This window comes from Pempheris klunzingeri, chromosome 12 (genome assembly GCF_042242105.1).
Source record: "Pempheris klunzingeri isolate RE-2024b chromosome 12, fPemKlu1.hap1, whole genome shotgun sequence".
Taxonomy (NCBI): domain Eukaryota; kingdom Metazoa; phylum Chordata; class Actinopteri; order Acropomatiformes; family Pempheridae; genus Pempheris; species Pempheris klunzingeri.
In genome coordinates this window covers 22,336,283-22,350,694 of record NC_092023.1, presented here as the reverse complement: position 1 = coordinate 22,350,694, position 14,412 = coordinate 22,336,283, and the positions used below count along the sequence as shown (strand labels likewise).

Genomic DNA, 14,412 nt, shown 5'->3' with positions numbered 1-14,412 from the left:
ATTTTTGAGGCATAAAGTATTAACTGAGACAGAAAACTGACATGAACTACTGCTCTTTCCAGCATGGCTGATTGTTAGTTGGTAGAAAATCATGCAACTGAGGGTGGTGTTTGGGTCTGTTGAGATCCACTGAAGTTTGGATCAGTGGGCATTTTGAACTCACTAACTTTTGAATCAGGTCGAGACTTTTAGACCCAGACAGACTGTAGATCACAGTTCCCTGACATAATGTCCGTCATGAAGCCCTGCAGGTCTGTAGCTCTGCTTGAAGGAGGTGGCCCTCCTCTTTTACAACACGAGCACACTCAATACAACCCTCCACAGCAAGCCATTCGCTTTTGATACTCCATCTACTACTGCTTGTCTTATGATTCAGACATGAATTTTTTGAGAAAACATCTTGAATAAATTCTTTACTAACGTCAGGCAAATAAATGAAAGGTTTGCCTTCTAATCAATAGCTCTTCCACCATGGCAATATATGATTGCTACAGTGTTTCGGATCCAAATGCAGCACATAGCGTATCAGTGAAAAGTCATTTATTGTGTTTGGCACATGAATGAATGCAGTTCAGCTTGAAATTGAAGGTAAATGAACTTATGTTAATGGTAACTAATGTTTTCATTATTTATTGATTATGTTTCTCAACTACCACTTACATGTTTCATGCAGACCTGCTATATAATTGCACCCTAATTGAACCAAAAAACTTAAGGTCCACCCACCCACTTGCTCTGGAGCTTTCAAAAGTATCACACAGTTCTCATAAAGATCTACAGTTCTTTGGCAACTGAGCAAATTCAATCTGCCTCTAAGAACCATATCAAATGTTTGATAGCTCAAGAAAAAACAAGTAAGTGAGCCTTAGGTTGAAATTGTTATGCCAACTGTTTATGATTTGTCTGGCTAAAGGCTGATGAATTTCACAGATAAAGTTCTGTTGTGGTGAGGATAATGATGCAAGCAGCTGACAGTTCAATGAGGGACAATCCACACATTTCTTTAATCTTCATTAGCTCCATCTTTTCAGCCTCATTACGGCAGACTAGTAGTAGTAAGTAGTGTCTTCAGATCAAATGTGTTGGCACTTGCTTCAGTATAGAATCTAGCGCTGAGCTAAGTTTCCATGACTTTCACATGTCAGAGACATTCTTTCTGAAAGCTGACACTTAGCCACTGATGTCTTATTTTGTCTGAAACTGTAAGCTGTCAAACTGGGCCAAACACCAAACAGTGTCTCAGAAGTGTTTGGCACACACTTTGGTGGAAGCATGGAGCACGGAACAATAGATGACATTTTTTTAAACAAAGGATATTATGTTCACTTCAGATGTCTAGATTTGGTGTTACAGTATACTAAATAATTACTGAGAGATACCTATTAATCCCTGATGATTGCTGCCCTAATCTCCGGTAGTGTTTTGAACAACTGGTTTACACATGTTTATATGACATCTACATTTCCCAGAAGGTAACGATTGTGGTCAGATATTCCATGACCTAATGCTCCATCACAGACAGACCAGTCAGAGCCTTGGAGCAGACACTGCCCTGGTTCTGAACTTTCCAAACACGCTGCATTCTCAGCATGCTGGCTCTCACATGCAACAGCATGTCTTCACCACTAAAACTGGGGAGGAAAAAGAGGCCGGAACCTAGGAAAATCTGCCATAGCTCTGCAAAGTGGAGAACAGGTTGCAGAGTTTAACATCATTATAACCCGATGCACCAGATGGTTTCGTACATAGAATCACCTGGGATGTTATCAGTAGAAACCAGAACTGTTTGCTCAAAAAATACTTGGCAGGTCATTGGATAACTGTCTATCAGTGTCTAACACGGGCTAACTTCAACCAGTCGGATCAATTAGCCATACAACGGAATTGAATCTCTTCCCAGTCGGGAACAGAGAGAAAATATGTTTTTCATCAAGAATGAAGAAATACTCTCCAGTGCAGATGTAACTGATGATTTGGTAGCGTCTGTGCTAACCTCTTTAGGAGCCGCCATTCTTGTTTTGGTGTGAACAGTTGCTTCTGGCTGTTGTCACACTTGAACCCTGTAGCCTAAGCCTCTAGATTAATGCTGACCGGTTCAAACCTCTGTGGTCTGACCACGAACCCAAAACTTGGAGCCTGCAATGATGGACTGTTGCGTGATTGTAGTAATTTTACAAATCTAGTTGCCTTGCAAGGCTAATATCATTAAGAAGTGCAATCAGACAAGCTGCAGCTCATTCTCTTAATAATGCATAATAATAATGTCAGGCTGATACGCACTGATGACCAGATCCCTGTCATTACCTCTCTGAGCAGAGAAAGAACTTCTAAACAACTGAAATGATCCCTCCTCCTCTCTCTGGCTCACTCCAATAAACCCCACATCTCACACACACTGAGTATTTCTCACTGAGCCATGAAGTCTTGTTAAACTGCTCTGGTGTGGAATGGCTCTGACTCACCACCTTAGTAACACTCACACACAATACACACACACACCAAAACACTGTCAAACAGGGTAGATCCCTTCTGGTACACAAAGCGAGGCTATACCTTTTTTTGGCTTTTCCAATTTAAGCCTCACCGTATGGATATGATTGGGATCATTCTTATATGTGAAACTACACATCACTTCATTACTAGAGATGTTCATAAAAGTATATTCATTTAACGCTTGTGTCCATTTTCTGTAAGCCTTATGAAGTTGTGTTGTACCACCATGCATCATTGCCACAGACTACTCCAGGTTGCATGCAGAAGTAAACAAGCCATCATCACTATGGTGGCATTTCACGTGTAAACCCATGCAATAACACTGTCAGGGAATTTATTTTTAACTGGCAATGTGTCCAGGAGATCCTGTTAACATGTTGCATGTTAAAGATGGTCATCAAAATGCCATTGAAATAAGGGCTACAGCCAATTCTAGTTTTAATAAATTGGACGTCTCTTCTATTGAGCTATGTCAACAATAAACTGTAATTTTGGGGAAAAAAAGCTGAAACCAACATCCACAAGCCTCTACTTCATGAAATCAATTTTACTTTTAACTTTTAATTATACCCCTAGGTTCTGTGTAAAACCACATTTGCGTTTTCATGCCAACGAACGAGCGACAGGGAACTGCTAAATACTGAGCAGGGTACTTCACACAGGCTTCCCTAATCTGTCAATCAAGCTAAACGTCATGTGTGTTCTGAGCATGTGTTCAGCTCCACTCTGCCACCACAGTGATGGCAGGGTCACTACAGACAATACCACATAAATCAACTGACAGAGTGGTCCAAGTCACCCAGTGTCTCCCAAGTTCACCTCAACTATCACAAACAGCTTTTGCTCTGATCCATTCATCGTTCAAATTTGACATCACTACTTTAAAGAAGCACTACATGTCTACAGGCTTGGTGATGCTCCTGTCATCAGCCTGTCATCCTGGCATATATCATTACCTTTAAATGTTGGATAGATCACACTTTAAGCTGAGTCACAGAGATCTGCTATAGGTGTTGAAACAAAACCACTTCATTCACAACTGTTTCAAATGCTGTCATGGATTATTTTGGGGCCACAGCATGAGCAGGTATGGAAAGTGGATTGGCGGATTGGTGATGAAGTCATGGAGTTTGTGGCAAACAAAAAAAAGCAACAAAAGCTGTTTCACCTCATTCAAGTATAATCTTCCTGTTCATCAACAGCCAAACGGTCTCTGACAGACAGTGCTTCACCAGCATTAGTTTTAAAAAAGTCTTTCGAAAAGTTTACACAAGGAATCCACACTTCAGTTCAAAATTAAACAAGAAGCAACACAAGTCACGGTTTAGTACATTATGGGATACTTAATGAGGGTACTTTAACCAGCTGCCAGTGTGTGTGTCTGTGTGTGTGTTAGTGTGTGTGTGTGAGGGTGTGTTTCTGGCATTGTCTTGGCAACTTTATTGGCTTGCTTCACTTCCTTTGACTCAGTAGTTGAAACTCATTTGAATTGTTGACAGAAACAGAAACACTGCAAGTTCTTGCTTGTGACATCCTGTCAGGAGACAGACTCTCTGCTCTCTCTCTATCCAACACGCAGACAAAATATTGAACCTATCACAAGAAAAAAAAAACACTTAGAGAAAGATTATGTCATATTGAAAGACGTTCGTTTTAAGTAAGTATAGAGATAGAAATAACTCCAAAGCCAGAGACGTTTACAACCTTGGTTAAACTACCTGTGGTTTTAGTGCTCTGTGTTTGCTGTGTGAAGGGTGTGATTCACGAGATTTGAACCCTGTCTCAGTCAGTAATTAATGGGTTAGCAGTTATCTTTGGGTTTAAGGCAGGCTTCCTGGGGTCACCAAGCCAACTAACTTTTACTTATTGGAGCCGACACTGCAGCAGCTCAGAGGACTGAACCAAAGAGTTTAAACAGCATGGCTACGGACCAGTCGAATCACTGGAAAACACAGTCGTCATTCCTGCAGGATCCTACAGACCAGATGTGAGAAGCTTCTGTGGCAAAACCATTTGCTCATTGGTTCTGCGTGGCTTCTAATATATGGAAGCAAGTTGACCGTGCTAAGAAGGACTGATATTTACTGCTGCATATTAGCTAATTGTGCTCTGATACCACATATTGATTCCAGAGTCCATACATGAAAAACTGATTAAATAACTGCCATACTGAGAATAACACATACAGCATGTCATATTCACAAACCAACAACAACACTAACCCTAACCCGCATCTCACTTCCATTATCCCACAATGCCTTGGAAAGAAAAAAGTGGACATCTTCTCACAGTGCATCACAGCAAGTGAGTGGGTGAAGCTCAGGTTGGTGTTATTATTGTCACCATCAGCCATTTATCAATTCCAGGTGATCAGTTGTGAATTAAAGGCCCAAACAGACTAAGCCAACATGAAAGCACCAGCGGTGATGAGGGCTGACTGTTGCATCGCCTCACGTTTGCGTATGTCTGGTCAAAGAAGTTGTACTTGAACACACCGTTAAGACTACAGCCAGTGGCCAGGTAGCACATATATTCTGCGACTGGATTAGACAGAATTTCCAGCAGCGGCAGGATGCTATTGCCTGTAGTAAGACCATATACAGAGCATGTATCAAGGTCGGAAAATGGTCTATAAAGCTGTGGCAGACAAATGACCAACTGTGCTACTGAAATCAAATAATCCTGGGATGCTAGAGAGGGTTTTCGAATAGACGGCAATAATTCATGAAGGACGCGTCACCCATAAGACAATTACCTTACTGTCATGTTCTGGGCCGTGCCACATGAAAGTAAGTGGGAGTGAGTTTCACTGTGACTGCACATGTAAGCCTGCTTTGTGAATACCATCATCATCATGGGGTTACAAAACAGGAAGATTTAACTAGACAGAGAAGGAGGCAAAACCAAATAATGAGGAACAGTTCCTGTTATTATGGCCTTGACCGAGATTGAAGTGTTTAAACTGAAACTGTTTCAGGCAACAGGATGGGAATAAGAGCCTTAGGAGGAAAACTGAGTGGCTGGCAGGTCACATGTTCTTAATAGTGTGAATATAATAATAATAATAATATTGTTTGACTGAGACCAAACTATGTAAGAGCTTAAAAACCAGGTTCCAGCGCTGAAACCACCTTAAAGTGGCCAGCTGACTAGTAACCTGTCCACGTTTCACACGCACAACTTCACGTTCACTTTTGTCTAAAGTTGTCCCCGCCAAACTCTATTCAAATATCAGCCCGTTTAGCGTTTCATTGCTTTTTAGTCAACACGAATACTTGGTGGAAACCTGTCACACTGGGTTACACTCGGACTTCATTCGATTAGCATCCGGCCCCCCAAACAGTGATTACTTCAGGAATTCATTTCATTTTTTTCCACTGCTTCAGCGGTTCCTACTACCGCATTTCACAGCAGCGTCCGCTCCACCGCGGGAGGCGACGCCGACACCCCCGCTCCAAACGGGACTCAGGGCTTCTAAAACCATTTGGCTTCTGGGGTTCTAAGGTCCCAAAATACACACACACACACACACACACCAGAGAAACATGTTCAAGTTCATTTCTCCAGTCCCCCCCCCCCCCCCCCCCAAGTCAGATGGACGTTTGCAGCGGTGAAACTTTGTTGGTACGTTATTAGTATTCATATGATCATCATTCTTAGGATTAAAAAGGGAACGTCCGTCGCCCTACCTGCTAACAGCACGATGGGGAGCAGACAGCAGTAGAATAGCCAGACGATCACCTGGAGATCCATGGCAGCGCAGATCACTCAGTGATCAGTGATCAGTGCTCGGTAATCACCACCGATGATCACCGGGGATCAGAGCACAAACACTGCCTCTGACTCGAACGGCTCCATGTGAGGCTTTAGGACGGAACGAGCTCACAGTTAGTCCGATATTCGCTCCACCAAAGACGCATCAAAGTGGGAAAAGTCCATGTTCGAACTAAAGTTTCCAAGTGGCTCCAAATAAAGTGTGAGTTTCCAGAAGATCGACTGTTCCGGAGAGGAAGACAGCTCCTTTCTGCATGTGTTCCTCCGGAGGGGCCCAGCTAGAATCAACAGTGTTGTAGGTGGAAAATGTGATTCACAGGCAAGTAAGTCAGAAGGGCGTTCATAGAGGAGCTATTCTCACTGCTGGTCACCTCCCTGCTGCAGGCACGGCTCAGCCCGAGCCTGCTGCAGGAGAGAGGGGGGGTAGGTGGGGGGGCACCAGCAGGTCAGATGTGCTGCTGCTTTACAGGTCGGTATTGTTTGACGTGACCATGCCAGACAATGTTGGCACTTCAAGTAGCTCTGCTCTGGAGCCACAGTGTACTGTATCTGCTGTGCGCCACAATAACGGCATTTTACGGGTCGTGCCCCCCCCCTGGCGGACACATAAACACTGTGAAAAGACCGAATGTAACCCTAACGAGCAGCCCAATCAAGTGACTGTTTGAGGGGTCACAAAGGTTTGTGACATGACCTGGGAGCAGTTCATGTGTCACAAGACAGGGCTTTCCCTCTTGGGTTGCTTTATTGGAGGGATCTTTAGAACCCACAGCAATGAAAGCACACATCAGTACTCTACAAGATGAGAAAAAGGGAAGGAATGGTGAATAAAAAGAATATGTGTAAGAGAGATGCATCATTTTTCTTCTTGGTTGCACCAACAATGATTCATTTTCAAACCTGGTTAAATTAACTAATTAACTATCTAACTTTAAATGATGTTGTACCAACCAATAAAACTAGTGCAAAGTTAAGAAAGATTACAGTTAAACCCCTCTTTAAATGCCAGTCAGTTTTTAGTCTAAACCCAGATTCAGTTTAATTTTGTTACACCAAATATTCTGTTTAAAATGTGATCTAGGGTTTAACTTTTACAATGGCTGCCTGTTATTGTAAATATTTATTTATTCTCATCACAATTTATATTTATTTACTGTTGCTTATTTTTCTACTGTTTATTGTATTTTTATTTCTTTTTCCTCTATTACTGCCTATCTCTGCTGCTGCTGTAATATGCAAATTTCCCTCTATGGGGGATCAATAAAGTATATCTAATCTAATCTGTTTGAGATGGACCTCAAACCTCCCTGGTTTAAATTTAGATTTACTGGTCTTAGATTTACTGAACAGAAACCTAGTTTTGCTAATCCAAGATTAAATTAAGCTTTGTTTGTGCAACCCGGTCTGAAGGTTTTGCATTGCTGGGCCCTGGTGACCCCTTAAGAGGTCCTGATTACAATGTTTCAGCCGCTGCCCAGTTCAAATCCTTCAGCGTGAAACTACTTAATTAAGCCAAGGTAAATCAAATCCATTGAACTATTATGAAGAATAATCACTTATATCTTAAATGCACCTGAAGCCTAATGATTAGTATATATGAAATGGACCAGGTAACTAATTCTAAGTGAGAGGACACTGACTTTAATCCTATTACTTTCCCTTTCTCTCCTACACTGTATTTAAGGTGTGCATTCTCTAAGATTGCAAAGTAACTGAAGCAAAAAAACATTAAAGTTTATGTTGAGAGGTGTGTGCATAAGATTAACACAGAGTGCTCTAAAGTCAAAGCACTCATTATAATGGGGATATTGCTGTGTTAACGATTGTTGTGGGTGATCCAGATAAATTAATCTGGCTACCAGATCAAACTAGCCTATGTCGTAATCTACTTTTATTTTTTATTCTTTAATCATTTGGTTTGAAAGTAAAACCAAATATGCCGAATAACTCAACTTTTTCAATACTTTCTTTAGCCTGCAGGAGACATTTGATGTGTAGCATACCAGACACATGTAACCAAGAGAAATAGTCACAGCGTTGTAAGGAAACATTATTAAGGGCAAATAGTTGAAACAATAGGTTGTTGGCAGCTTGTTGTCACTAGAGGCAGCCGTAGCAGTAGTGATGATGATGATGATGATATGTGAGGGCAGGTGATGATAGTCAACAATGATTAATCATCTCCTGAAATGTTTTTTACATATTTAGTTTAGTACTCAATTTTTAGATTCTTTATAATAAAATGACATCAAATTATATCTTAATTGATGGAAATATAAGTGAAATATAATATTACCAATGTCACATGGGTTTTATTCATGTGCAAGAGTAGCTTTAGACGACTGCAACAGTCAGCTCTCTCTCTTTGTCCCCAGACTGTTCAAAGATTATAAGGACTTATGTGACCACTTTACAGAGAAGATCGAATATTGAACGTGCAGCCGTGCTTTTAGGGGCCTACTGAGAATGATTAGATTGGCTTTGTTGATCATAGGACAGGGATAGGTCAGCGGCCATACCAAACACTGACGTGTTGTAGAAAAAAAGAAAAAGAATCAATCGATCACAGAAATAATCAAAACAGCAGGATTTATGTTAAGTAGTATTTTAACAGCCCATTCATTAAAACGGAGAATCCTTCTTTCATCATCACATGACGTAGCACGGGGGGCGTGGTTTTGTTGAATTCGCGCGAAAGTTCATTTCTTTTTCCGGTGACCTGTGAACACTTCCGGACATGTAGGCCATTGTTGATAGACGCTACTTATACCGAGTCTGGTCTCTTGTTGATTTGTGCAGCTGTTGTCTCCTTCTCCAGCGGCAGCATGTCTCAGGCTCGGGTCACGGATTTCTTCCACCAGAGAAAGAAAGGACCAGCGAGACCAGTCAAGCTACGCAGTGGCTCGTCTGGGATCAGGACTAGCGGCACCGGCACACGGTCAAGATCCTCTGCAAACCGAGACCCTCTCCTCCGTTCCTCCTCCGTCCACGAAGAGTTTGTTCGAGTAATTGACGAGGCAGTGGGGCTAAAAGATGCAGACTCTGCTATCCGCAACACCGCCAAAGATTCCCCCTGCAGTCCCCGGACACCGAAGCGGACCTCTGCGGACACGGACTTTGACGTCGCGGCAGCGGTGTTCTCGGCCACCGCCGAGCACAGCACGGCCAAGAAGAGACGGCCAGTGGAGGCCATTAGAGAGGCGAAGCTACACGGTACGGAGAAAGCGACGAGGAAGAAAGCCAAGAAGAAGCTGGTGCTCCCTCGAGAGACGGAGGTAATGTTGTCCTGGTTCTGTTCTTGTTGAAGGAGTGGGTGTTAGAGGTGTTAGTTATTATAGCTTGGTTTTTATTCTTGACCCAAAAAATGACAACCAGGAAACCCAATGTTTACCTGTTGGTAGACAGCTTTCATAACTGTGTAACACATAGAAGACTGGTATTAATCCGCTCTGTTGCTGGCCATGTTTAGGATGTAGTCCAGCCGGTGACCCAGCAGACCTCCCAGACCTCCCCCCCACCAGCCCCTGTGTCTGAGAACCATCGCCTCCAAGCCAGGGGCTCCCCACAGAGGGAGATCAGCATCAGCAGGAGCCCTGGAGGACAGGCCAGCAAGGTAACGCCATGTGTTTGGACTGGCTGAAGAACGAGCTTCACCGGTGTGGTGTTGCCTTCTTCAACGCTTGTGTTCGTACTGTAATTACCAAGCTGAGCCTTTGCTTCACGATCCCTACTCGAGGTGTGCTCGCATTGTGGCTCTATACAAGCAGGTATGCTAAATGCAAGCTAGCACCAGGCTAGCATGTCTGTGGGCTAACTGGTGCAGTGGTGTGAAAGGAGTGGTCTAATTTAATCAGGAGGGCTAGCAATTTCCCCAAACAGCGGGCAGGTATTAGCAAAGGGAGGAGGAAATGATGTATTCATGTGTTAAACCATATTTAGTCAACATTTGTTAGTTGGATACATTCATCGCTGGGGTGGCACTGTACGTGGAATTGGTTGACAACAAACAATGCAGGATATTGCTACACTAACTGACTCCATCAGCATAATGACCTTTCCCTTTTCTTCAGGCTCTGAGTCAAGAGGGCCTTGCAACCCTCAAGTCTCGCCTTCAGAGGATCAAGAAGTATGCAGAGGAAATTACCAATGCTGCCCCCACATCTTCCTCTGTCGCCTCTCCAGCTGGTTCAGCACCTAACAGTACTAACCCCCCTGTCCCTGAAACTGCCCCGCCCCTCACCTCTGATGCGAAGGCCCTCAAGTTGACTGTTGCACAAGCCAAAGAGCGTGCAGCAAAAGCTCTGAGGAGGAAAGAGGAGAAAGAAGCCGAGAGGAGCAAACGGAGTGAGACACAAACCCAGGACAGGTGAGCATGTGCACACAGAGCCAGAGAACATACAAACCATACCCATCTGTGCAGGCGGCATTCCAAGTCCAAATCAGGAGCCAAAGTGTTTTTTTTTTCTCTCTCAATTATCTCTCAGTACTGAGCAGCCAGCATACCAGCGGTACCACAACCTTGCCCAGGCGACCCCCCCGGGCCTTTCCCTGCCTTACCACTACAAGGTGCTGGCAGAAATGTTCAGGAGTATGGACACAGTGGTTGCCATGCTGTACAACCGCTGTGAGACGGCTACCTTCACCAAGATCAAACAGGGGGTCCAGGACATGATGCACAAGTAGGTGGAAACATGGAGAGGTGGTCAGGCTGTACCCTTTTAACTGTACATTTTGGCCACGATGCCCCACTTAATTTGTGGAAAAGTGGCCTTAATTCCAGGCCTGCTGGCCATGTACTATTCCTCATCTACTGTGTGTGTGCAGCACAAGCTGTCTTCATGTCAGTTTAAGTAACCGACATTTATATTTACAGTCATTTACACTGGTAACTTTGCTTTTCCAGAAGTTTCTGTTTTACGCCATCCTGGAGGTTAGAACTGACTGTCAGGCTGCACAAACTAATGTTTGCCGTTTTTCCTTTTCCACCTTGCAGGCGGTTTGAGGAGGGCCACATGGGTCAGATAAAGACAGTGTTTCCAGAGGCCTACACATTTAGACAGGAGAAGAACATCCCAACCTTCAATAACAGCATTAAGAAAGGCAGCTACCAGCTCACTGTGGAGCCTGCCATTCTCTGTGGTTAGAACACCTATTTTTCACTCTTTGAAGACCCTTTAAATCAACAACATCTATGTAACCTGCAGATTTAACTGCAGGTCCTTTTTATAGGTGCACATGATTTTCTGCTAATTTCTTACCTGTGTGTACCATGTGTTTGGCCTCCTCAGGCCAGAACGAAGCCCGCCCTGTCCTGTCAGCCTCTCGTCTCCTGGAGAGAAGACACATCTTCCACCAGAATCTGGTCTCCATCGTTAAACAGCACCACAAGGTCAGCAGCTGCTCTAGTACTGGTTCTGTTTTTATGTAGCAGGAATCATACCAAGGCGTAGGCCACACATGGGGAGACATTTCTAACATGCTAAGCTAAGAAAGTCACCTCGACTGACACACGAGGAAAACACGTTGGTGTCTTGTAGAACGGTTCCTTTGTAGTAACTTGTTTTCATACCACACCTCTGTCTGCAGGTCTTCCTGTCCTCGTTGGTCCCTCCGGTGTCTGTTCCAGAAGACAAACTGACTCGCTGGCACCCTCGCTTTAATGTGGACACTGTGTCAGCTGTCCAAGCCAGCTTGCTGCCTCTGCCTCCTCACTCTGAGAAAGTGGTCACAGCTCAGGAGATGCTGGACAAGGCCCGTTCAATCTTTACACCCAAGGTACTTTGTCAGTTTGGTCACTTGATGGTTGTTCTGAAATGGTTGATATTGTGTTTTAAATGAATAATATATAATCCACTGGTAATAACGTTGAAAAGTCTGAGTGTTGTCGTTCTCTTGCCATATTTTCAGATGGAGAAGGCTCTGGTTTCTCTGGCCCTGAAGACAGAAGATAAATTAGTAGCAAGTAAAGAGACAAAATGTCCACAAAACTCAACAGTTCCTCAAATATCATCTGTCCCTGCCACTGAGGTCCCAGGAGTCCTAAAAGGAGTGTCCCAGTCCCTGCTAGACAGGGTAGGTACACGCCAGGAGGAAGGGGGAGAGGCTGCGCTTTATTAGCAGGGCTGCATCACTGCCCCATCAAATAGCCGTGTTTGGACTTATTGTGTGTGTGTGTGTGGTGTTTTAGATTCGCGCAAAAGAGGCCCAGAAGCTCCAGGCAGCCATGACCCGAAACCCCATCCAGGAGGAGCGCCTGCAGATGATGTCCCGGCTCCCCGAGCTGGCCAGGATTCTCCGGAATGTTTTCGTCGCAGAAAAGAAACCAGCTTTAATAATGGAAGTGGCCTGTAATAAAATGGTGGCCAGCTACAGATCTGCACTCAGCACAGGTTGGTTCAAAGTGCAAATAGGGTGGGGAATGTTGTAACTTTGGGGAGTGGCTGTGAACCAAGCTCCGCACCTTTGCTGTGGAACTAACTGCTAGAATGTAGTCAAGCCATGTACAAGAACTGTTGTGTAATTGGCTGTTCCTCCTTTCTCATGAAGGTGAAATGGAAAAACACATCCGCCTGCTGGCAGAAGTGACTACTGATTGGCTGACTATTCATCCAATAAGGAAGGACTTCTACCTGAAGTTGAACAAGAACATGGAGCTCAACACTGTTCTGGACAAAATGAGCAGCAGGCTCAGAGAGGAGGAGAAACTTTAAAAGACTGAAAAACAAAATGGTGACTGAGTGACGTGGAGGCCTCCCACAGTGAGCTGCTCATGTGGCAGGCATGGAGACATGGTGGTTTGTGCTCTGCTCTGGAGGCTGTCGCTGTAAAAATATTGGCCGGTTGATGTAACACAGCTCCAGGACACCGATACATCCCAAAATCCAGCAGCCACATGGAACGGGTCCTAGTCCTGGTGTTCCTGCCCCAGTGTTGTAAGTGGGGTTTTTTTAAACCATACTTCTGTTAAAGTTTGTTTTTTTGTTTTTTTCAGTGAAAGTGTAATATTAGTATTAACAGGTCAATGCAGAATCAATGAATGTTTACAGTTTTTAAGGTCACTGTTTGATGATGTTTAAGAAATGCCTGTTTTTTTTTTTTACCGTGAATGCAGTTAAATCTAATAATTCATAAAACAGTGGCAGTAATGCATTATCTGAACGTGATGGAAAGCTTCTGTACAATAATACATTAAAAACCAATTCCATTTTCAAGACAAATGAGAGCGCATGTGGGTCTGGTGTTCTGTCGAAGGCTTCCAACTGCTGAACTTGGTCAGATCATTCTTCAGTCTTGTTATTTAATCAGATATGGCGTAACCTAATCAAACGAAGAAACCGTACTAATATGTTTTTAGACACTGCATAAATTTTTATCATTCTCCGGTAAAAAAATGTGAGACATTGTATGTTACTGGATTACTATCTACCTGCACAGGTAAGTGGAAGGGCCCTGGGTCCCTGATGGTAGATCTGGTATCCACATGCTTTTTCATGAGGGACATCCAGCAGGACTTAAGTGCACACGTCTTTCTTTTACGACGCATAAAACAACTTGGGTGAGTGCACACGGTGGAATCTCAAAACGGACCTAAGAGAGACATTTAAAGGGAATCTGTCAGGTTGAGTTCCTCTTAATGTGTATGCACAGTCCTTTGTTGTTGTAGGTCCTCTTCACCGCTGAATGTTATTCCCTTAGTAAAGAGATAAAAGGACCACTTGTTCTATTGTTGTATAATATACATTATATAGTATGTATAAAGGGAGACTTTGCGTGAAGGCATGCCTGAGACCATAAGAACACGAGGTTTTTGTTGACATAGCAGAGGGTGAAGGTACGAGGTGTAACCTTACTGTAAAACAGTCTGTCTCATTTTACAGTGTTGTGTAAAATGTCAACCAAACATGCATTTTAAACTTCAGAATTACAAAATCAAACAATTAATTTGCATTCAAGCCCTGTAAGTGTACTCATTTGACCTGAATCGTGAATCATTTCGTAAAGTCTGTTTTAATGTGAACTCTAAATGTATCATGGACTATGCTTCTGACTTCTCAAACATGGATGGTTTAGGGGCGTCACTGGCAGGTTGTGCATGTGTGCCTGGTTGCTCATTGACTAAGATTTATAAAACAGAGTCAGATGTAC

General features: G+C 43.5%; 2 protein-coding genes across 4 annotated transcripts in view; one reads left to right on the top strand and one right to left on the bottom strand.

Moving 5' to 3' along the window:
- Positions 1 to 6,526, bottom strand: part of piezo1 (piezo type mechanosensitive ion channel component 1 (Er blood group)) — a 92,352-nt gene extending 85,826 nt beyond the window's left edge. For both annotated transcript variants that reach the window (XR_011585266.1, XM_070840711.1), the window contains exon 1: positions 6,183 to 6,526. Coding sequence is in view for 1 of the 2 variants with exons in the window: in XM_070840711.1 (XP_070696812.1) it covers positions 6,183 to 6,246 (64 nt within the window). In the remaining variant the exon portion in view is untranslated. The remainder of the gene's footprint in view (positions 1 to 6,182) is intronic.
- Positions 6,527 to 9,015: 2,489 nt separating this feature from the next.
- cdt1 (chromatin licensing and DNA replication factor 1) lies at positions 9,016 to 13,372 on the top strand. Of its 2 annotated transcripts, XM_070841063.1 has the most exons (10): positions 9,016 to 9,542; positions 9,737 to 9,880; positions 10,338 to 10,633; positions 10,752 to 10,946; positions 11,261 to 11,406; positions 11,556 to 11,656; positions 11,854 to 12,042; positions 12,175 to 12,339; positions 12,455 to 12,656; positions 12,814 to 13,372. In XM_070841063.1, exons 1-10 carry the CDS (start codon positions 9,093 to 9,095, stop codon positions 12,975 to 12,977), a joined length of 2,052 nt encoding a protein of 683 aa, XP_070697164.1. In that variant the 5' UTR covers positions 9,016 to 9,092; the 3' UTR covers positions 12,978 to 13,372. The 2 variants fall into 2 exon arrangements, with proteins under 2 accessions (XP_070697164.1, XP_070697165.1); XM_070841064.1 differs by lacking the exon at positions 9,737 to 9,880.
- The last annotated feature ends 1,040 nt before the right edge of the window (positions 13,373 to 14,412 follow it).